The sequence below is a fragment of the Anolis sagrei genome, chromosome 1 (assembly GCF_037176765.1).
Source record: "Anolis sagrei isolate rAnoSag1 chromosome 1, rAnoSag1.mat, whole genome shotgun sequence".
NCBI lineage: Eukaryota > Metazoa > Chordata > Lepidosauria > Squamata > Dactyloidae > Anolis > Anolis sagrei.
In genome coordinates this window covers 169116819-169142406 of record NC_090021.1, presented here as the reverse complement: position 1 = coordinate 169142406, position 25588 = coordinate 169116819, and the positions used below count along the sequence as shown (strand labels likewise).

The window sequence follows — 25588 nt, the reverse complement described above, 5'->3', positions numbered from 1 at the left end:
AAGCTGTCGACTAAATCTTGTCGAAATTTCACAAGATTTAGTCGACAAATCTGAAGGCTGTCGACTAAATCTTGTGAAATAGCACCAAGCTTTCAAACTTTGTCCTGGATCCACCATTGTAACTCTTGACATTTTCCACCATACAGTTGGCTTATTTGTTTGTTTGTTTGTTTGTTTGTTTACAGTATTTATATTCCGCCCTTCTCACCCTGCAGGGGACTCAGGGCGGATTACAATGTACATATACATGGCAAACAATAGACACACAACATATAGACAGACACACAGAGGCTATTTAACATTCCAGCTTTTTCACGTTGGTATTCTGGCCACCAGGGGAGCTGTCTCTTCCCCAGTATCCATTTGTGATACTGATGAAGTACTTCCTCATTCTTTGCATGCTTGCTGGAGATTTTTCTGCCGTCGTAAATTAGCCTCCCGGCATAAGCGGTACCTATCTTTCCTACTTGACAGATGCAACTGTCTTTCAAGCTGCAAAGGTCGGCAGCAAGCTACACAAATTGGTCGGAAGCTCACTCCGACCCGGGCTAGCTTCGAACTCATGATCTTTTGATCAGTAGGGATCTTAATGCAACTGAATCCCAGCCAGCTGTGCCACAGTTCCTGTGCTTAGGATATTTTAGTGCACTGAGCACCATATATTTAATATCATATTGTATTCTTTCAGCAGTTTTGTGGTAGGTGAGCTTGCAACATAGTAAATTACTCCAAGACCAACAAGAAAGCTTGTTAATCATTGATGTTGATCATCAGTCATTCCCTAGTATCATAGAACAGAAGGGTAGTTAGTTCTGCTTCTATAAACATTTATTTATTTATTTATTTGGTTTTTGTTTTGCTTAAACCTTTACCTTGTAGTTTTCACTCTCTCAGTTGCCCATGGGAGACAGGGAGCTCTGGCATGGGCTGGTTCATGAGTCGGAAGCGACTGAATGAATAAACAACAACAAAGTTGCCCATAGATGAACAGAAGGTCTAGATAGACACAGGCCCTTCCACACAACTGAATAAAATCCCACACTTTCTGCTTTGAACTGGAATATATGGCAGTATGGATTCAGATAACCCAATTCAAAGAAAATATTGTGGGATTTCCTGCCTTGATATTTTGGGTTATATGGCTGTGTGGAAGGGCACTTAGACTATATATCACACTACTGTTCTTTCTGATATTTCATACATGCAACTCTACATGTAGTATGCCATTCTCCCTTCTGCTTTGTCACTAGCATCTTCCCTTTCAGTACCTAAAAGAATGGCAAATTTATGCTAACGCTTGCAAGCAATAATGGCTTTCGGAGCCAATTATGTTCACAAGTCACCCTGTTTTGTACACAGACCCACTCCTTCCCCAGTGTCCCCAAGTATTTATTTATTTAAAACATTTATATCTGCCCTTCTCAAACTGCAGGTGACTCAGGGCGGAGCACAACATATATACGACAAACATTCAATTCCAGGACATAAACCCATAAATATATACAAACATTAAAATCACTTATATTCTCGTAATTCCACAGATATATAAACCCCTTTTCCTAGTTCCAACAGACCTCACTACCTCTGAGGATGCTTGCCATAGATGCAGCTGAAACGTCAGGAGAAATGCCTCTAGAACATGGCCATATAGTCCGAAAAAACTTACAACAACCCAGTGATTCCGGCCATGAAAGCCTTCGAGAATACACTTATATTCACATTAAAAGTTGCTTAAAAATCATCTGTATGTGGGTTTTTGTAGGTTTTTTGGGCTATATGGCCATGTTCTAGAAGCATTCTCTCCTGATGTTTCACCTGCATCTATAGCAACCATCCTCAGAGGTAGTGAGGTCTGAGGATGCTTGCCATAGATGCAGGTGAAACGTCAGGAGAGAATGCCTCTAGAACATGGCCATATAGCCCAAAAAACCTACAACAACCCAGTGATTCCGGTCATGAAAGCCTTCAACAATACATTTGTATGTGGCTTTCCTGTGTATTTTAAACATATCTTATTGGTTTTTATTCTGTGCTATAATATCTGTAGAGGATCAGTGTGGTGTAGTGGATTAACTAGGAATCTGGAGAGGGTTTGAATCCCTGCTCATCCATGGGAGCCCATTGGGTGACCTTAGGTGAGTCACACACTCTCAGCCATAGAGGAAGGCAAAGAGAAACCTCCTCTGAACAAATATTGCCAAGAAAACCTCACAACAAGTTGACCTTAGAGTTGCTACAAGTTGGAAATGACTTTCACACAACAACACAAAATCCATAATAATCAAACCAAACAAAAAGTGATGGATGGGCAAAGTTATATTTAATCTTAAAGTGTCTATTTGTATATATAAATTAAATATGTCTCAAATGATTCCTCGTGTAGTCAACTAAAAAGACCTGAATGACATTGGAAACAGAGCACTAATTTTCCCCTCACAAACACACACAAAACCATTCCAAATCACAAAAGAATTACGTTTTTCTTTCCTTCAGCCATTGGAGTTGATTTGTTAATTCTTCAGTCAAAACTAATTGCTACACTTTATATCAGACTAATATTCCCCTATAAATCCTTCAAAGTTTGGGTAAAGATCAATGAGGCAGCTACTAATAAATACCCAAAATATGTTTTATGAAATAGCTTTGAATGATCTTCCTGGAAAAAAGCCAGTAGGGAAATTCTGGAATCTTTGTGACATGTTTTCAAGAATATTATATATTTCAGAGCAAATAACACCCCAAAATGTACATAGGTTCAGCAGAACCATCATATATATTGAACTACCATATGCCTTTATAAATACCACTGCAAAAAAGAGAGAAAATTTAATTTATATATGACAAATGCAGAAAAAGTTAAGGGACATTTGTGCAGAATTTGTAACTCATTCTCCCTTATTAAAGTTTAAAAGGAAATGTACCCAACACAATGTTCAAGTTTTTTCTTTATTTATACATTGCTTCCAATCAGTTATCTAAGACCATCCAAGGACATTGGCTGATCTAAAGACTTTTACAGTTTAGTACTAAGGGTTGATGGGATGAGGAGGAGGAGGAGGAAGAGGAGGAGGAGGAGGAAAAGAGGAAAGAACATTTGTCTGAAGGTGTTTACACATCTGCTTTTTGGGACCTTTCCTTACCAAGGTTTGTGATCATGGGGAGATTTCAACTCAGGGCCCTTCCACACATATCCCAGAATATCAAGGCAGAAAATCCCACAATATTTGCTTTGAACTGAGTTATCTGAGTCCACATTCCAGTTCAAAGCAGATATTGTGAGATTTTCGGCCTTGATATTCTGGGATATAGGGCTGTGTGGAAGGGCCTCTAGTGTTCTTTAGCACAAAATATCCAGAGATCTTTAGAGAATTATTTGTGTCCAGAGACATGCAAAGCCAAGGTGGTATATCCATCCCTGCCTCCTACTTATTTATATTTTATTTTATTTGGGGTTCTTTTACCCCGCCCTTCTCACCCCGAAGGGGACTCAGGGCGGCTTACAAAAGCAAGGCACAATTTGATACCTGCATCATAAAAACAATCAAACACAAAATTACATCAATACACAGTTAACACCAAATATACATTATAACCATAAAATCAATAAAACCAAATACAAACCCAGTTTCTCCTCTTACATGGTCAGCGTTCGCTACTCATAGATCTAGTTTTACGTTCCACTTCATCAATCCTGCTGGTCTTACTCGCCTGGTTGTCTGATTTAATTGCCGGAGTGCCCAAAGGCCTGGTCCCATAACCAAGTCTTCACCCTTCTCCTAAAGGCGAGGAGGGATGATGATGTCCTGATTTCCCCCGGGAGTGAGTTCCACAGGTGAGGGGCCACCACTGAGAAAGCCCTGCTCCTCTTCCCCACCAGCCTCACTTGTGACAGTGGTGGGGTCGATAGCAGGGCCTCCCCAGATGATCTCCCTCTACGTCCCGAGGTGGGATACGTTCGGACAGATACACTGGACCGGAACCGTACAGGGTTTTGTAGGTCAAAACCAGCACCTTGAATTGTGCTCGGAACTGAATCGGCAGCCAGTGGAGCTGGCACAGCAGGGGGGTGGTATGCTCCCTGTATGTCGCTCCGGTGAGCAATCTGGCTGCCGCTCGCTGGACTAGTTGAAGTTTCCGAACAGTCTTCAAGGGCAACCCCACGTAGAGCGCATTGCAGTAGTCTATTCGGGATGTAACAAGAGCGTGGACCACCGTGGCCAGATCAGACTTCCCGAGGTACGGGCGCAACTGGTGCACAAGTTTTAATTGCGCAAAAGCTCTCCCGGCCACCGCTGAGACCTGGGGTTCCAGGTTAGTGTTAACCTTCATTCCATGTGTTGGCAGATGCCTGTACAGAGCCATTGTGTTGTTTCCCCCCCTTAGACCCAGTGTTCCTATGGTGTAAAAAGGAGTTAACAAGCAACCCGGCATTTCTCAGGGAGGTGTTTCTTAATAAATGTTATCTTCACGGAAATAATTCAGATCGTGAATCGACGGTTGAAATTATGACCTCCCTGTTGACTTATAAAGCGCCTTATCGCCGATATGATGATAATGATTAACATGCTGATTTACAAGGGTGGGGTTGCCAGCTATTTACAGACTCGTACTGTCTTCCCAGAAGTAGTAGCGCCTTGGAATGTAGGCCTCGTTGCCTCTTTAGCTTCAATTATTAACCCTAACCTGCAATGCCCCACAGTACAGTGTAGCCTCATTAAAATTAAAGAGGGTAAGTGCAGGCTTAACCTCTGTCTGTTGAACTACAGTTCCCTTCTCTTTGGAGATACCTGCTTCAAGGTTAGTTGCCCTGAAGTGAAATCATAGTAAAGACTATTAGATCTCTGAGCTTGCAAATCAGTGCTAAGCAAAGAACCCAAGATTAGTGCAACTTGATACTCTACCAAAGATATTTAACTCCATTTAGTCTTGTCTGTACAATTATCTTAACTTGGCAGGTCTTGGATTGCCTGGCTTTTGAAGGATTTTCTTAAAGCTTTTGTAATTTTCAATAAGTTCAATGCAGATGTGGGGCAGGAAAGGGGAGAGGGAGATATTTGTTGATGGAACATCCCTTCAATGTCTGGGGTTAAACCTTGGCCGGAATACACTAGATATTTTTGCGTTGTTGGCTTGTCACTTGTCTAAAGCAAAAGCCAGATGAAATCCATGTCACGTGATATACTTCTGTGTAACCATGACCCCAAGCAAAAAGCCAGATGAAATCCATGTCATTTGAGACGTATTTCTGTGTAGCCATAGCTCTATACCAGGGGTCCTCCAACTGAGGCCCGGGGGCTGCATACGGCCCTCCAAGGCCATTTACCCAGCCCTCGCTCAGGCTCGACCTAAGTCTGAAATGACTTGAAAGCGCACAACAACAACAACAACAACAACCCTATCTCATCAGCCAAAAGCAGGCCCACACTTCCCATTGAAATACTAATTAGTTTATATTTGTTAACATTGTTCTTCACTTTAATTATTTTATTGTTTTAAAATGGTTTGTTTTATTTATTTTTTTGCACTACAAATAAGATATGTGCAGTCTGCATAGAAATTCATTCATTTTTCAAATTATAATCCGGCCCTCCAACTGTTTGAGGGACTGTGACCTGGCCCTCTGTTTAAAAAGTTTGAGGACCCCTGCTCTATACAATGAGAGCCTGATTTTTGAAAACTGATTTCCACATCAGCTCTCAGATGGCACTGTGAGATGCAGTTACTCTCTCCTTCTGTTCATAGATGTCAGGATTTCAGTCATATCCATCTTTGGTGTGGAGACGCTGTGTACAGTTGAAGTTATCTGCATGCTACAACTTGGTGTAGCTTTCAAAAGAAATGGTGTCCAAGTAGAGATCTCAGTGCCTGGAACCTCTATGTGTTTCATTTGTGATTATTTCAACGATTATTTCAACAAGGATTTCAACAAGAGGCTCCTTCTTTGGAGGCTTTTAAGCAGAGGTTGGATGACCATCTATCAGGGGTGCTTTGAATGCAGTTTTCCTGTCTTGGCAGGGAGTTAAACTGGATGGCCCAGGAGGTCTCTTCCAACTCAGTTATTCTATGATATGTATTTATTTACTAGTCATGCCCTGCCATGCATTGCTATGGCCCCGTCTGTGTATATGTGCTTTGTGTGTATATATATTTGTGTATATATATGTATATATGTATGTTTGTGTGTATATGTGTGTGTGTGTGTGTGGTTTTTCACATGTGTTGTAATGTAATTTTTTGGCTTTTAAAGTCTCTTTTGCTGTGTTTTTCAGTGTTTGTATGAGTGATGGTCACTTATTGGCCTGATAGGTATCTTGTGTCCACATTTGCTGTCAATTCATCCAGTGGTTTTTGAGTTATGTTAATCCCACAAACACACATTACATTTTTATTTGTATAGATTGTGTCAGAAGTGAATTGAGGATACAGTTATAAAGTTAGAAAAAACACAAACTTGGCATTATGTTAAATGTCCTTTGACCAGAAGCTGGCTACTAGGAGTGCCTCTGTTGTCACTGTGAGAAGGTCCTCCATTGTGCATGTGGCAGGGCTCAGGTTGCATTGTAGTAGGTTGCCGGTGGTTTGCTCTTCTCCACACTTGCATCTCGTGGATTCCTCAACAAGGATGATAAGCACTTAATGAAAATGGAGTACTGATATGATGGAGGCTTATTTGAAATGCATTTCTGTCAATAGTTGTGTGAGAAAGACCTCTGTTTGTAGTAGGACGACTACAACATGGTATACTGTGGTGGGCAGACTTCTATTTTGGGTAGATTGTGTAGCTCCTAGGCAAGAAACTGGCTCTTGGACCTGCTGAAATTATTCCTGCATGACATACCTGATTGAAGCCATGTTTGGAAAAAACTGGCCAAACCTTTCCTTTCTGTGGGAGTCCACCCCCCTCTGAAGTTTTCGCCATCTATTGATTTAGCTCTCTCTAGTTGTACTTTGACTATATTAGGCGTATGCCTCACACATTGCGAAAATCCAGAGATAACGTTCTTTGCATTGTACAGCTTTCAACAAGACTTCCTTAAGGTCTTTTTCTAAAGAGGCCATTTGTTCTCATTTTTCCCCCTCAAGGCACTGTTTCTGTAAACAGGCTTTATAGTTACAAGTGTTTTTGAGCAACAAATCCTACTTCTTCTTTACAGAAGTCTGCCCAGTTTATTTCAATTCATTTCGTTAGTGGGGAGGCAAGTCAATCCTACAGTATACTTGTGAATTTGGGTTTCAAATTGTGCAAGAAAAGTTGATTATTAATCTTAAGGTAGCAGTAAAACGATCACTACATACGACACACGTTAAATACTGTTTTGCAAATTGATATCCATAATATTCATGGTGCAACTTTATACATGTCTACTCAGAAGCAAGTGTCTTCTCCCAAAATGAGTGGTTATAGGATTACAGCCACCATCTCTTGAACAGTTTGGTCTTCAGGGTGCAAATGCAAAAGAGCTGGGCATGTTTACCTTGCAGAAGAGATTGGTTGGTTCTTTAATCCACAGCTCAGAAGTGGGCAAAATGAAGGAGGCGGAGGCATTGAGGCAGTGAATGTTTAATTTTTATACTTATTTAATATACCTGAGGGCACATAGAAATTTCTTGGGTGGAAAGAGGTGGTGAACGTTTAAAAAGGTTTAAGAAGCCTTTTCTTCTTGGCTGAGAAAATCCTACAAGTGGCTTAAATATGTTGGTTCGGGGTTTTTAGTACATCTACTACCACTAACACCATACCTAACATACTAGATGCATTAGATCTGGAGCAAAACAGCCTAACTTCCCATCACCACTACTTTGTCCTCTGGAATTGTGGAGTTGCTGAAAATCAGCTGGAGAGGTCCTCAGAACTTCAGGACAAGCCTACCTCTGAATTAAATCATTTCAGCCAGACCATCCTGAATCTTCTGGGTGTACTCCAGTTTTTCAGTCGGTTATTCTGTCCACCTATATGCCACACTGAAAGTCAAAAGCCACCTCCTGCAGCTTTCCTTTTCATAATTCTTTACTGTATTTCTAAAGGAAAGACAAAAAGTAGGAAAGACAACAGGGGAGGAAAGAGAAGTACAATGAACAAGGGCTTTAGCATAGGCACTGATATAAGCTAACTATATTTCCAAATTTTGTCTGCGCCCCTGTTCAGAAGAATTCACCTCACTTTCCCTCCCTGTGATCGTTGGATTTTGAAAAACGTTGCTTGTTGAGGAAACAACGATTGGTGATAAAGCTTCAGTGGAGATGCCATTTCCCCATGATTACTCCTTTGGAAGTGAATTTCCCTTCCTAGGAGTAGATTATCTCTTGATTTCCTGTTGTTTCACCCCCGTTCTTAACTCTGAGTCATTTGTAACTAGGGGACTGTATTTTTGACCAGCTAGAATAATAAAAGTTACTTACCATTAAATGATAGATGTTTATTGCTTATCTTTCCAACCCCACCATGAGCAAATCCTTCTGAAACAGTAAAAGCATGTAGCCGGCAGCCCTTAGCTGTGCTCCTCCCCCCCCCCCCCCCCATATATATACGCTGTCTACAAAAGTTTGTTCTGTCCATTGGTTAAACCCTTCATTCCCTGATGGGCATCCCCTACTTTATAGGCAGTAATCATTGTATGCACTCAGTGCTGGTGCAGTCACATCCATACACTTCTTTCCCCTCCTGCTGGGTTCCCTCCATATGAAGCCAAACTCCGCAAAACCTTCAATATTGTTGTCTTGACCAAATATGTAAACAGTGGATGTTTGTGGGAACAATAAAATCTACATGTTGTTTTTATGATATTTTCTTTAAAGGCCAGTGGAAGAGTTGAGTTTTGGACCTGGAACTTGGGAAATCCGGGGTTGCTGGGCTTTGAAACATACTTGGTCCAGTTAGTTTTCTCCTGCCTGACCTACGTCACCGAGTTGTTGAGAGGAAAATGGGAAGGAGGAGAGCTATGTACATTTCCATGAGTTCATTTCCATGAGTCCAGGAAAAGCAGAGTTTAAAGTGGAAGTAATAAATTATGATCTTCAACATAGTCTCTTTGCCTATATTCTTGACACATACGGTAGTTCAATGCTTCTTAGTTCAAACATTGATTTCTTTGTTTATATTCATCTGCAACTGTATGTCCTATCACTCACATATCTGCTTTTTCTTCTGTTTCCCCTTTTTAGCATCATTTCCCCTTAACTAATTCAGACTTCTGACATTACCAGAATTAATTAAGGAAGACATTTTTTAAAGCTGCTCACAGTATTGCTTCTTACAACGGTAGCAAATACTGGCGTTGAGCCCACTTTGCGTAGTGACCTTTCTGAATTGTTTTAACGTCCAGCATGAGGACGTTAAAACGTCCTATATCGCAGAGCACAGTGAGAACTTCACCTTCCCCTACAATACAAACAGATGTCCAATCTGCCCAGCTAGCAATAACATTTCGGCTTCCTGTGCATCCGCAGATGCTCTTACAAGAAGGAAAGGCTTTTGGCAAGTCCTTTCCATGGCAGCAGCCCAAGCAATTCCCTTTCCTGTCTACATTTTTCCATTTCACATCTGTGCAGTGTTTTAGGCTGTAGTGTGGAGCGCAATGTGTATTACATCCAAGGTATGCATTCCTATGGAATTTCTCAGCTTTGTTGTTGGGCTTATTCATCAAGGACAGGTTGAGCACAAGAAATAAAAGTAGCACAGCTGGGCAATACCTGTTATAACGAAGATCAACAATATCTCGGGCAGGGGGAACAAGCAATCCCACCCACTGCTCACCAGTGTGAAGGGTTAAATGTTCAGCTGGACACTACTTTAACCAAGACAAATGACTATAACGAGGGGGAAAGACTCTCTTATCCCACCTCAGTATTATTACTAAGTGACCAACTGTATTAACGTTGTTAATGACCGATGTAATAGGTAGATTTGCTGCCACCACCTCAATTAACGTCTGAGGAAAACATAAGTGAGAATGTGGAATTGGTAAAGTTTGTTCAAGCCCTTGATTCTTTAGTAATGACTGCTTCTCTTGCTGACTGGACTGAAAATTAGTTTTCTTTAGGCTAGCTGAGGTCTAATGATTGTGACAGACCGAGGCAGACACCAGTTTAAAATGAAACTATAAACAGGTTTATGTAAACTTGGTGAACAAATCAACTCTTAAAAAGAGTGGTACAAAAGCGTAATGCGATTACTTGAGGCTTAGCTGGTTAAACAGGCAGTCTTCACTCAAGACTTTAACTTTTGTCCCCTGTGAGTTCCTTGCTTCACACTGTTCACTTACTTTGACACAGTGTGTCCCTGAGAACAGCCCACTGACTGCCTCACAGAGCAAACCAGGCTTTCCTTCACTGACCCTACTAAGTACAGTGAACCAGGAACCTTTGCCTTTCCTATGCTCTAACTCCAAGGCTCACTTCAAAAGTTCTCCCTGTCTAAATTCTTCACAGTTCCCTCTTCCTAAAATACTTCTACAATCTTCGATGTTTAAAGCCCTTTTTCTCCAGCTTGTCAAAAGACACAGCCTTTTCCCTCTAAAACTTAACTCCTCCCCTGACTGCTCTAGCCAATCAGGAGTCGGCTGACTCCTCCCTCTTGCCTCTTAGCTCTCCTGCCCATCTCTCAACATGTCAGCTACTGACTTCAGGCTTCGGCCTTCCTGGCAAAAGGTTAGATTCATGACACCTGTAGTAAGATCAACCACTGTCCCAAAGAAGTGTCCAAACTTTCAGGTTCTCCAGGGCAGGTTGGTAGAGATTGGAGGAGGAGGGGAGAAGAATGAGAAAGTTTGCCACGTCAGATAAGCCTAATGCATCATCCAATCTAATGCGCACCTCAATTTTCAAAACTCTGAAACCTAAAAAGGTATTTACCATATTATGCAAATCTAATGTTCACCCTAATTTTGAGAAGGTAATTTAGTCAAAAAAGATGAGCATTCGATGTAATTAAATACAGTATTTAATTGTCATGTATGTTAGAAAACTTTTGAAGTGTAAAATAGTATAGGACTTGGAACAAAATACTACTAGCATTGCATATTTGGGACAGGCAGGATATTTGTTTAACGTTAAAAGGAACTTCTCATGTACAGAATTAGTTCCTCTAAGTCAGGGATCCACAAACTTTTTAAACAGAGGTCCAGGTCACAGTCCCTCAAACTGTTGGAGGGCCGGATTATAGTTTGGACAAAAAAAAAACATGAATGAATTCCTATGCACACTGCACATATCTTATTTGTAGTGCTAAAACACTTAAAAACAATACAATAATTAAAATGAAGAACAATTTTAAGAAATATAAACTTACTAGTATTTCAGTGGGAACTGTGGGTCTGCTTTTGGCTGATGAGATAGGATTGTTGTTGTTGTTGTTGTTGTTGTGTGCTTTCAAGTAATTTCAGACTTAGGTTGACCCTGAGCGAGGGCCAGGTAAATGACCTTGGAGGGCAGTATCCAGGACCCCTGGATTAGTTTGAGGACCCCTGCTTTAAGTTAATGATTTTTAAATTTTTTATCTAGTATGCTATAGTGCTTTTTTATTGTTCGACTAGGACTCCAGGATACCAGAATTTAAATCCTTGCTTGGTCTTAAATACTTAACTGACTCTGGGCAAGATCACACTCTCTCAGACTCAAAGGAAGGCAAGGGCCAACCTCCTCTTAATCAGCCTGTCAGTCATTTTTGAAAAAAAAAATGATGTCTACATTTTACAACAGCACTTACATTGTTTATCTGGACGGTTGATATCTCAAAGGTGTGGCTATGTAGCAAAATTTGAAAAGAATTCTGTTCCTGGTTTGAAAGTGTTATTTCCTGTTTAATTGTGCAGGACTTACTTTGAAAGTAGTTGTTATGCTCCTTTGTTTTTGTGGCTGCCACAAACAATGTTGAATTGGTTGCAACTCGATGATATAGTCATTGAAAAACTATAGCAAAATGTGCTGCAGGATTTCCCACAAAAACAAAGTTTTGGCAGTTTAATAAACGTTTCCCATGTTTTATCATAGAACCAATTAGGAAATGACATTTAAAACCCAGGAAGAAAAATCGTGTTACATAGTGTAGTAATAAATGCAATGTATAAACTAAGTAATCTAGGAAAATACTCCATCAACTGAAACATTAACCAGCTTCTGTGGAATAATGCATGTGAAATGTTTTCTCTCTGTGTGTAATTTATTTATTTATTTACAACATTTCTACCCCACTCAACCCCCGAGGGGGGGACTCAAAGTGGCTAACACTGGCAACAATTCGATGCTGCAATATCACAATATAACAACAATATAAAACCATAAATACACAATAGATTAAAAACAATAACATTAATTATACATACGTATTTGTGTGTTTGTATGTGTGTGTGTATATCTATATAAATAAAAATGTAATGTTCGTTTGTGGGATTAACAGAACTCAAAACCACTGGACGAATTGACACCAAATTTGGACAGCATACACCTAACATCCCAATGTATGTCCGTCACTCAAAAAAATTGATTTTGTCATTTGGGAGTTGTAGTTGCTGGGATTTATAGTACACCTACAATTAAAGAGCACTCTGAACTCCAATGATGGAATTGAACCAAATGTGGCACACAGAACTCCCATGACCAGCAGAAAACACAAGGGTTTGGTGGACATTGACCTTGAGTTTGGGTGTTGTAGTTTACCTACATCCAGAGAGCACTGTGGACTCAAACAATGAAGGATCCGGACCAAACTTGGCACTAATATTCCATATGCCCAAATATGAACACAGATGGAGGTTGGGGGAAATAGACCTTGACATTTGGGAGTTGTAGTTGCTAGGATTTATAGTTCACCTACAATCAAAGAGCATTCTGAACCCCACCAACGACAGAACCGGGGCAAACTTCCCACACAGAACCTCCATGACCAACAGAAAATACTTAAGGCCATCCAGTCCAACGCTCTTCACCGGGGCAAGAAAACGTAATCAAAGCCCTCCTGACAAAGAGCCATCCAGCCATAGATATAGATTGAATATATGATTCACAGACACACATATATATGGATATGACAGATGCAGTATCATAGATTTCAAAAGGACCTCTAAAGAAGGACAATTATATGTTGCATGTTCCAGAGTATGCAAACCAGACAATCTCCACATCAACACTGACAAAAAAACAGCAACAAATACTGTTTACCCACAAGCATAAAGAAATTACATATATTAGAAATGAACACCTCATTATTTTCCAAATCACCACAGCAACGTGTGGCAGGAGACGGCTAGTCTGTCTTATAAAATGAAGACATTGCAGCCATTCTTATTAGGGGTATAATTTGAATAATAGAAAAAAAGAACACATTTGTTGAATCTGTGAAGTGAAACAGTTAACTAAAATGGCTTTTAAAAATGTCTCCGTTATCTGTGTAATTGTTAGACCTTTGTGCAATCCATCTCTGCATTCCATGATTCAGCCTTTTCATAGCTAGGCATCTCCGATGAGAAATCAGAATGATTTTTTTCTAGTTTACCTTGTATACCCGACTGTTAAATATTTCCCTCTTTCCTGCTCCCAAAACTGTTAAATATTGCATGAGTTACTTTAATCATGAGTTTAATCAGCTCTAATAATTATCTCATTCTTTAATAAAATATACAATACAAGCACCATGGTTTCACCATATTCTCATCTGACAAAACTCTCATCTGACATCTCTAAGAAATGTTGTAGATCTTCCAGGCAATTCTGTGGTATATAAAATTCCTCCAACACAACTCTGTCATAACTTCTGGCAGAGGTTGTTCATTTCAATTGGGTTTGCTCCTATCCATGTTTTCCTGTTTCCAAGGTAAGTCCAGGAACGTATCCCCCATGGAGACAGGGGATATAGTGTACTCATGTTCCCGCTCAATTCTGTAGCGAATTCTTTGTGTGATACCCCTTTTCCATCATTTTGCAGGTTATTGAAGGAAAGCTGGCCCCTTTCCTGGGGAAGGTCATCAAATTTGCCACTTCTCATGTATATAGCTGCAGCCTTTGCAGTCAAAAGGGATTCATCTGCGAGATCTGTAATAACGGCGAGATCCTGTACCCATTTGAGGACATTTCTACAAGCAGGTAAAAAAGCTGTGATGCATGTGTTGCCATTACTCTTCTCTTTATTTTCAATAAAATAACTGGAATGAATCAGGCATGCCTCGCAAGTTTCCTTCCACTCTATGTCTTCTTCTCAGGGTTAAATAAGATATGACATTAAGTGGATTTTTGCTTCAAGAAAGGATTTTCCCAATGCAAAATAACCAAAACAGTGGGCCATTTTAGTAAAGATGACAAGAGGGTGTGAAATACGTCCCGTGTTATTCACTGTTTGCTCCTTGCATTGAAAAATTATGCCAAATGTAAATTTATTTATTTGTTTACTTACTTACTTCACTTGTATACCGCTCTTCTCAGCCATCAGGCGACTCAATAACACAGTACAAAATCATTAGTCATTTAAAACAGTAATATCAATTAATTAACATCAAAAACATCAATACAGCAATACAGCAAAACAACAATCCGTCACGTCTCATCAATAGAATCAGCATCCGATCTCGTTGTCCATTAATCCATATTCCAGTAATCAATCAATTGCACTGCTTAGTTAAAAGACTGTTCGAAGAGCCAGGTCTTCACTCTCTTCCGGAATGCCAATAAGGAGAGGGCCGATCTAATGTCTGTAGGAAGGGCGTTCCACAGCCAGGGGGCCACTACTGAGAAGGCCCTGTCTCTCATCCCCGCCAGGCGTGCTTGTGAGGCCGGCGGGACTGAGAGCAGGGCCTCCCCAGATGATCTTAACGTCCTAACTGGTTCATAGGAGGAGATGTGTTCGGACAGATAGGTCGGGCCAGAACTGTTTAGGGCTTTAAAGGCTAAAGCCAGCACTTTGAATTGTGCCCGGTAGCAAATTGGCAGCCAGTGGAGCTGGCGCAACAGAGGAGTTGTATGCTCCCTGTGTGCCGCTCCTGTTAGCATCCTAGCTGCCGATCGTTGGACCATTTGAAGCTTCCAAGCAGTCTTCAGAGGTAACCCCAAGTAGAGAGCGTTGCAGTAGTCTATATGGGATGTAACCAGAGTGTGGACTACCGTGGCCAAGTCAGACTTCCCAAGGTACGGGCGCAGCTGGCACACAAGTTTTAGTTGTGCGAATGCTCCCCTGGTCACTGCTGAAACCTGGGGTTCCAGGCTCAGCGATGAGTCCAAGATCACACCCAGACTGTGATTATTATAAATATAATAATAACAGATGCAAAGAGGCATTTCGTGTCATGTCTGGTTTGACCTCCCAAGTCCTGAAGCATCACTTTTCTACAATACCTCCTTTTTTTTACTCGAGTGATCTTCCCTATCCAAGGTTTGCCAATAGCTAGAGTGTATATGCATTTTAAAGAAATGTTTAGTGCATTTTGGGTGCATTGCTCAAAGTGATATTGAAATCAGGGAATGTGTGCCTGGATCTGTTGAAAAATGCCAAGTGTAAACCTGTCTCTGGAGGAGCAGTTGTATGATTTGAGTGAAGAATGTGCACTATGCTTCTGTGGCATTTACTGTCATTCTTGTGTCTACCCCCATGTAAACATCAGAAGATTTGTTGGAGTCAATTACAGCCCAATATTATGTGCTGAGGGCTAGACATATGAGCTCATGTTAAACACAGTGATGTACATAACCTTAAGGGAAAACTTGTAAACTCTGGAAGTTGGTTCAGAATTTTACTTCTAAGATTCCTTAAGATAAATCTTTTCTGGAGGCATGCCCTGGATGTGCAAGCATGATACTTTTAGAGACCCCTTTGGCTTCAAATTTGCCACTTCTTTCATGTGTAGCTGCAGCCTTTGTAGTCAGCTTAAATGGGAGGCTAGTCCCCAAACTATATTTTTCAACCCTGTTACACTTGCAAGCATTTGGGATACACACAGTGAAGATTGCCTGAAAGTCCACAAAAGGTGTGCCTGGGGAGGGGGGATTTGGGGGGAATAGTGGAAGCTGAAAATATGAGGACTAGGGTTTTTATGCCCTTAACAGGGAAATGGAATCCTACTCGCAGAGCAACAAAGATGTAAGGACAGACGAAAGGAGGACCTCCGCTAACATCTTAATATGTGGTGTGGCTTCTGAGCTCCTTCTGGATGACACCCAAAGAAAAACAGAGAACTCCCCTAGGACCTCACTACCTCTGAGGATGCTTGCCATAGATGCAGGCGAAACGTCAGGAGAAAAACTGCCTCCAGAACATGGCCATATAGCCCGGAAAAACCTACAACAACCCAGTGACCCCGGCCATGAAAGCCTTCGACAATACATTTCAGAATCCTTAATTTTTGGGCACAAATCCTGCCCTCAATATAAACATGAAGTCAACTTACACATGAGTATATATAGTAGATGCCATAACTCTTGTCGTAAGACTGCCTTGGCTAGTTAAGATCTCTTCTATAACTTTTTTTTTTGCATTCTTTCATTTTCTTCACCAATTTCACAAATATATTCTTTTATCCTAGATCAGATTAACATTAGTTCTGATGCCTTTTCATTTGTGACTTGTATTGACGGAGCTGAAGTCTGGAAATGATCTTGTTTTCTTCTGCAATACTTCCATATTTGTGCCACACGTAATTTAAGATAACTTATAGGCAGGGCTTTCATTTCACCATAAAACTAAAGCAACAAATGGAACAAATCCAGAGAATGACTAGGCAAATGCTGTCTTTCTTTCATTCTAAGACACACTTTTTCCATATATAAACATCTCTAAAAATGGGGTATGTCTTAGAATGGCAGATGCATCTTATGTATTTTTATTGTTGGTGGTGCTACTGAAATTAGGGTGTGCTTACAATTGACGGCGTCCTATAATGGAAGAAATATGGTAACACCATATAAAGATGTCTCTTTCAGAAATTTTGGCAACACTGGCAAAGGAATATCTTCCAGCTGTGTAGAAAAGAAGTAACAGAGTGCCCTAAGAAAATAATCTTGGCCATCTCACAAGCTGCCAACTAATGTAGAAAGTAGATCAACACCACACATGGTCAAAATGTGATGCTTCATAGCTGGACAATCCACTGAAGACCACTCTATGAGATTAATTATATGAATAGTGTTTGGCCCCTTCTCGCATATAAAGAGGCACATAGTAAGAAGACAAATTAGAAAGGGCAAATACAAATACACATATATCTGATCAACACTTTTATCTATGGCTTTCATTATACCTTGGGCCTAATGTTCAGTGTGAGAGTATGCTATGTACTGCTGTAAATGCATACTGCCAATGAACCAGAAACACGTGTCTTTCCCCAAAGTCAGGCTTTAGGTCTGTTATACAATTATGCGGCCAAAAAGAGGAAAACAGGAACAGACTTGGCCACGGTAGTTCACGCTCTCATTACATCTAGGATAGACTACTGCAACACACTCAACGTGGGGTTGCCTTTGAAGACTGCTCGGAAGCTTCAAATAGTCCAACAAGAGGCAGCCAGGTTAATAACTGGGGCAGCATACAGGGAGCATACAACTCCCATGTTACGCCAGCTCCACTGGCTGCCAGTTTGCTACTGGGCACAATAGTGCTGGCTTTGGCCTATAAAGCCCTAAACGGCCCTGGCCCAAATTACCTGTCCGAACACATCTCCCCCTATGAACTATCGCGGAGATTAAGATCCTCCGGGGAGACCCTGCTTTCCTTCCCACTCTTGTCACAGGCACAATTGGTGGGGACGAGAGACAGGGCCTTCTCAGTGATTGCTCACCCTTCCTGGTGAGATCAGGGTGGCCCCCTCCATCCTGCCCTTTAGAAGGATGGTAAAAACATGGCTGTGGGACCAAGCTTTCAGGACAGGGCAATAAAGCGGCAATAGGAAAGATGACCAGGCCAATTAGACTTGACGCGGATGACTAGGACGGTTTTAAATGGTGTATTTTAATATTTTGATAATTTTTTAAAATATTTATGTATGCGTATGTGAATTTGTGTCCTGGCATTGCATGTTTGCCGTGTATATGCTGTGCCCTGAGTCCCCTTCAGGGTGAGAAGGTCGGAATATAAATGTTTTAAATAAATAAATAAATAAATGGTGGACCAGATTTCATCCCTGGTGCCTTCATTCCCAGGTATCAACCCCTTCTAATGGTTTAATTTCTAGTAAACTGTTATCTTACGCAGGCAATGGGGGTCAAATTCCGAGGAGTAGCAATACTAATGTGTTGTGATAGCAAAATCTTATGGTCTGCTGTGACATCTTCAGGACTGACAAACAGAGACTTTGCATTGATGTTAATTCCAAAAATGGTTGAAAATGTTGAAGCTTAATTCAACCACTGTTTTTCCTATGTAATAATTGTGGCTTAATAGTAGGTAAATGAATAACCCTATGTAACAAACCTTGAATTTTTTTCTGTTTCTGGTTTGAAAGTGTTATTTCCTGTTTAATTGTGCTGTACCTACTTTGACAGCAGTTATACTCTAGAAACTTTGTTTTTGTGGCTGCCGCAAACTGTGCTACAGTAGTTGGGACTCTGTACATTCATTGAAAAACCATAGCAAAATGCACTGCAGGATGTCCTGCAAAAACAAACTTTAGGCAGTTTAATAAACATTTTCCATGTTTTTATGACAGAACCAGTTAGGAAATGACATTTCTAACCCAGGAACAAAAATTGTGTTACATAGTGTAATCCTTTTTTTATTCCCTCTAGTGGGATAAAGATGAGTTTATTATATATGAAATGTGGCGTACCTTTCACATGCACATACAAGCACACCATTTTGTAAATGTTTTCATCAAAAAGTGAATGCTTTGGCCCAGAATCAAGATAAAACAATAAATATTAACCCACTAGCTGTTCCCTGCCATGCGTTGCTGTGGCCCAGTCTGTGCATATGTGTTTTGTGTGTATATATATTTGTTTATATGTGTATAAGTGTGTGTTTGCATATATATGTATGTGTGTGTGTATGGTTTTGCGAATGCGCTGTAATGTATTTTTATTTTCTGGCTTTGTAAGTCCCTTCTGCTGTGTTTTTCAGTGTTTTTATGAGTGATGGTCACTTGTTGAGTTATGTTAATCCCACAAACAAACATTACATTTTTATTTATATAGATACTAGCTGTCTCCTGCCACGCGTTGCTGTAGCCATCTGTGTATATGTGTTTTGTGTGTATATATATTTGTGTATATATATGTGTGGGTGCCTGTTTGCATTTATGTGTGTGTGTGTGGTTTTGTGCATGCATTGTAATTTTTTGTTTGTTTGTTTTTGGCTTTTTAAGTCCCTTCTGCTGTGTTTTTCAGTGTTTTTATGAGTGATGGTCACTTGTTGGTCTGATAGGTGTATTATGTCCAAATTTGGTGTCAATTTGCCAAGTGGTTTTTAGTTATGTTAATCCCACAAACTAACATTATATTTTTATTTATATAGATGCTTTTTGGCACAATCAGTTTTGCTATTGTCTTTCTGCATACCTATATTTAGTTCTGCTAAATATGAATTAAAATTGAAAGCATTTATCTTTTTGTAAAAAAATTGAAATTCTTATAGCTCTTTAGCCTCTAGTTCAGGCTAAACTTTGGCCTTCCAGGTGTTTTGAACTCCAACTCCCACAATTCCTAATAGCATACCGGCTGTAAGGAATTGTGGGAGTTTAAGTCCAATACACCTGGAGGGCCCAAGTTTGCCCATGTCTGCTCTAGATAATAATAATAATAATAATAATAATAATAATAATAATAATAATACTTTATTTATACCCCGCCACCATCTCCCCGAGGGGACTCGGAGCTACTTACATGAGGCCAAGCAAAACAAAAAGCTATAAACAAATAAAACAATACAATTAATATAAATCACATTTAAACAATAGCACGCAAGGATTTAAAAACCTTATGGCCTGGCCAGATGTAATAATTTAAAATGTAAAAAATAAACACTGAGCATGAACAGACGTAGGATGTATCTGGTCAGAGGGTTTTAAAAGAAATAAAGGGAGATCAACCCAGCGAGTAATTAAAGTGCTTCTGAGGGCATTTTGCTAGGAATTATTTCCTTATTCAGGGAAGGCACACTGGAACAGCCAGGTTTTCAGGCTCCTCCTAAAGACTGCCAATGTGGGGCTTGCCTGATATCCTTAGGAAGTGAGTTCCAGAGTCGGAGGGCCACCACAGAGAAGGCCCTCTCCCTCATCCCCACCAATCGTGCTTAGTTAGAAATTGTATAGTATAAGAAATTGTAGTATAAGAAATTGAAACAAACCAACAGTAAAGTGCTCTGATGAGAAGTTGTTTTGACCGTCTTAAATATCTTCCCAGCTTCACTGAATTCACAGCTTTCTTGAATGACTACGCCTGTATCTTTATTGTGTGCTAGCACCTTGAATTTTCTGGTTACAAAACAAGATGCACCACAATGGAGGGTGGAGTTTGCTCTTAAGCAAAGCAATGAATCTCTTGAGGGCAGCTTTGGTAGGACTTGGCAGTCAGGCTGTTGAGAAGGGAAGTAGAGAGAGAGAGAGAGTCAGATTTAAATGTCCAGTGTGTTTTCAGATGTGATTTGTCATGGCTGGCCTGTCTGTCCCTTCTCAGAGAAGATAAATCTCACCCTTTCTTCAAGAGCTGGCATTTCCATTTGCACTGGCCCTGTTTGCTTAGCATTCTCTCTCTCCCCGCCCCCCCCCCCCCTTCTTTTTTCTTCTTTCTTTTTGTCAGTCCTTGAGCAAACAGAGCAAATACCTGGATAATGCACTCATCTGGCTTTGAATACACAAATATTACATACCCTTTTCTTGCTAATCAGCGTGACACATTCCTTTGTTGGCCAAATGGTTCCAAAGCAAACACAATCATTTCACCTAATTAGCGGGGTTTTGTGGGCTGTGCTTGGCAGGCTTCTGACATCCTGTCCAACAAAACCTAACCCCCACATTTGTGGACTTTAACACTGGTCCACAAGGCTTGTACATTTTTTCTTGGCTTGGTTTGGTATTCGTTGTTGTTGAAGTATTTTGCCCTTCTTTGTCTTCTGGGTGTTGAGTCTTTCCTTTGCTTGTACAACGAATGAAAACAGTAAAATTCAAGTTGGGTATAAGAAGGAACGAATCTTCTGGGGTTTATAACCTTCACAGGTTGAGTGTCCTTTATCTGGAATTCAAAATGCTTTGAAATTATCCAACTGAAATAGTGACATTTTTGTTTCCAATGGTTGAAGGCGCCCAAATGTTTTTCATGCACAGAATTATTTAAAATATTCTGTATAAAATTCAGGATACACCCCGACCAAGATACACAATATGGAGAAGGGTAGCCAGAGTTTGTTCATTTTCATGGTTTCCTCCTTTCTATTGAAATTGTCCACATGCTTGTGGATTTCAATGGCTTCTCTGTGTAGTCTGACATGGTGGTTGTTAGAGTGGTCTAGCATTTCTGTGTTCTCAAATAATATGCTGTGTCCAGGTTGGCTACCAGTATTAAAAAAAAACTCTAAAATTGCAACAGCAAAACAACAGAGAGGAAAAATTCAGGGACAACTAATCACCTCTCAACAAAAGATTGCCCAGGCACTAACAAGCCACACCAAACAACTGTCAGACCATCAAATGCTAATCAAGGGGGTCAGTTGAAACATTCACACATAGCTCCAGCAGACAAGGGTTCTTTGTCCCGCCCTGGTCATTCCACAGATATATAAACCGATTTTCCTAGGTCCAACAGACCTCATTACCTCTGAGGATGCTTGCCATAGATGCAGGCGAAACATCAGGAGAGAATGCCTCTAGAACATGGCCATATAGCCCGAAAAAACCTACAACAACCCAGTGATTCCGGCCATGAAAGCCTTCGACAATACAAGCAGTACATATATCCACATGTGGTGGCAATGCAAATACGTATAGAAGTTCTGGGGAAAAATTATAGTAGAAATAGAAAGTATTCTGGAAAAAAAATATATAAATCCAGCAACTATACTGTTATCTATTTATAATACAGATGAATGGAAGGAAAATGAAAAGAAACTGATAACGATGTTGTTAATGGCTGCAAGGCTACTAATAGCAAAATATTGGAAAGGAGAGGTGGAAATTAAGATAAAAGAATGGTACAAGAAAATTTGGAAATTAGCAATAACTGATAAATTAACATGCAATCTAAAGGTCAAAAAAAGATAATGATTTTGAAAATATGTGGAAAATATTTATTGAAGAAACATTACGGAAAGAAGATAGGAACCAACCCCCACCAGAAGAAATGAGGTTCTGGTGGGAGCATAAAGAAAAGAAGAACTCCGGAGATGGGGAGCACAAGGGGTAACACAACTGGGGAAAGGAGGAGAAGTAATTATATGAATTATAGAGATGTTTTTTGTAATGAAATGAATATAAACGCAGTAAAATATTAAAAAAATAAAATTCAGGATACGTGTATAAGGTGTATATAAAACATCAATGTGTTTCATGTTTGGACTTGGATCCGAAATGCCAAGATATCTCATTATGTATATCCAAGTACAGGCAGCCCGTGTGTTACAAACAAGACCTTTCACAGGCTGCCACATCACCTTATTTATCCATTTGACATGTTATAGACATGGTATACACTGACCACAGCCCTCATGTTCATAGAATTCAATGAGGTGGGCATTGTAAGTTAGTTCTTAAGTTGAATTTGTATGTAAAATCTGAACAGGTACATTTTTAAGTGTAACTCCAGCCAATTTTTTTTGTTTTAGTTTTGGTTGGCATTGGGAAAGGGTTAAAACCCCTGTGGTGTTTCTTCACTGTCTGTTCAGAAGATTTCATCTCACTTTCTGTCCTTGTGACAATTGGATATTGAAAAAAATGGCTTGTTGTAGCAACAAGGATTGGTGAAAAAGCTTCAGTGGAGACACCTTTTCTCCATGATTACTCTTTCAGGAGTGAATTTCCCTTCCGAGGGATAGGTTTCTCTCACTTCCTGTTGTCTCACCCCCGTTTGTAAGTAGAAGTCATATGTAGGTTGGATATCTGTAACTCAGGCATTGCCTGTATTCCAAAATGTAAAAAATCCCTGGAATATGGAGCATGTCAAGTCCTAAGCATTTCGCATAAGGGATACTGAACCTGTCTAAGAGCTAGGCCAGCAAAAGGAGCTGTTGGTGCTGCTGAAAATAGTATTCTCTGACTTAGGTCTTGCTTAACTAAAGCCCAGAGGTAAGCATTTCATGTGATACATTCAATGTAGAAGAAGATCCACACCCTGTAGATGCTTCACCACATTAACAGCTATATGCTTTAGGTATACAGCATTACAGTGTATTTTTGCACAGCTTTCAGAACTGAGCTCTGCCACTGACAAACAAACAACTGTTTTTTCCTAAAAGATGTCTTCCTTAAGAATGAAGATCTACATAAATATTTATAAGAAAAAATCCACATTATTGTCATGGTCAATTTGGGGAAATATATTTTTCAAGCTTCTTGATGATGATATAGTTTCTCCTGTTCAGTTGTGGGGACATGCTAAAAGCACCAGTATCTTTGAACCAGACTTTGGTATCTTAACCCAACCATTGCTCAGGCCATCCATCCACTTGAAGAAATTGTAAGCTGAAATGTGCTCCCCAGAAATGTCATCTCCATAGAAACCCCAACCCAACAGCTCCTAGTTCCAACAGACCTCACTACCTCTGGGGATGCTTGCCATAGATGCAGGCGAAACGTCAGGAGAGAATGCCTCTAGAACATGGCCATATAGCCTGAAAAAACCTACAACAACCCAGCTCATAGGAAGTTATGTGGGGAGCCCATCTGGCCCTAGGGAGCAAAATCATCAGATCCTGCTCTTTAGTCTAAGACAGTGGTCCTCAACCTTTGGTCCTCCGGGTGTTTTGGACTTCAGCTCCCACAATTCCTAACAGCTGGTAAGCTGGCTGGGTTTTTGGGGAGTTGACGTCCAAAACACTTGGAAGACAAAAGGTTGGGAACCTCTAATCAAAGCAGTTTATTTCCCAAAGGGGAGACACTGCCTTCCAAATTGGTCTTCTGCTTATCATTTTCCTTCTTCTTCTGAACCTTTGCCAACCCTTCTCCACACATGAGCTGCCACTTTAGGAGCCTGGCCATTCATGTCAATCATGCCTGCTTTCTCTTTCCTGATTTCGGGACCTTGTTACACATTGCTGACTTTTGGGGTTTCTGACCCCATAAGGCACATGTGTCAAGCTCAAGGCCCAAGGGTTGAATGCGATCCACCATGTAATTTTATGTGGCCCTCCAGATGCTGGACTATACCCTCCTGTATTCCTCATCATTAGACATTATGACTAGTTGTGGTACAGTAAGATCTGGAAATTTGTAGTTCTTTCTGTTGGTCAGGAGAGTGGGGTTTGAATTTAGATACAAAGCTCATGGGTAGGGATATCTGACTTTAAGATGTCTTTAACCTTTCCCCAACCTCAGAGCCATAAGTAGTTAGGTTGCAATTCAGATTATTCCCAGTGGATAATCAATTGCAATGGGAGTCATTCATAGAATCATAGAGTTGGAAGAGACCTCATGGGCCATCCAGTCCAACATTGTTCTTTAACATCTGAGGACCCAAATTGGTTAAAGACTAAAGAGCACCGACCGCTATGTAAAAAGTAACAGTTGTCCCGCTGTGTCCACGGATTCTTCATCCATGGATTCAGTGGTTCTTTGAAAGCTGCCATAAGGCTGACATGGTCCTCGATGAAAATGAATATGACACTCCTGCTCTAGGGCAAACAAACATAGGGACGTATTGTCGAAGGCTTTCATGGCCAGAATCACTGAGTTGTTGTAGGGTTTTTCGGGCTATATGGCCATGTTCTAGAGGCATTCTCTCCTGACATTTCGCCTGCATCTATGGCAAGCATCCTCAGAGGTTGTGAGGTCACTACCTCTGAGGATGCTTGCCACAGATGCAGGCGAGACGTCAGGAGAGAATGCCTCTAGAACATGGCCATATAGCCTGAAAAAACCTACAACAACCCAAACATAAAGACCTTATTTCTGAGGTTACCGTTTGGTCTCAGGGGTCTCTCTGTGTTGCTGTCCTTTTACATTTTAGCGCCTGTGTAAATATGTCCTGCTCGTATCTGTATACACACCCTTTGCGCAAGCATTAAGCTCACATGCTCTTGCCAGCAATAGTTCACAAAGCAAGGCATTTTATAGCCTTTTTAAAAATCAAATTTTTGTAAATTCAAAACACCAGAGTGTATGGAAAATAAAAGAGCGTGTACATGTGACTTGTTGACTACCATGCCCAGGTATCGATCTGAATACAGTATGGTCACTATTTCTTACTCGCCTCTATGAAAATTCACAGTGCGATTGTATCTCCAGTGAGTCAAGAACCATAGTGATCTTTTATGTAGTATAGCAGCTATGCAACAACAAAAAGGGGGAAGTTAGCCAAGAATCATGGACAAAGGTGAATCGTGCAAATTGTCTTCTACCACAAATATTTGAGAGAGAAGGGGAGTAGAAATCTACTACCATGCAGGCCAATGTGCTATTTTTAAAAAGAAAGAGAGGTAGGGAAAGTAGACGTTGGGAAGAGAGGTTTCGAATCAAGGAGGTGGAGGGAGTCA

General features: G+C 40.4%; 1 protein-coding gene across 2 annotated transcripts in view; it reads left to right on the top strand.

Moving 5' to 3' along the window:
- Positions 1-25588, top strand: part of PLEKHM3 (pleckstrin homology domain containing M3) — a 124774-nt gene that overhangs the window by 79532 nt on the left and 19654 nt on the right. For both annotated transcript variants that reach the window (XM_060782613.2, XM_067470228.1), the window contains exon 7: positions 13919-14076. In XM_060782613.2, coding sequence (XP_060638596.2) covers positions 13919-14076 — 158 coding nt within the window. The remainder of the gene's footprint in view (positions 1-13918; positions 14077-25588) is intronic.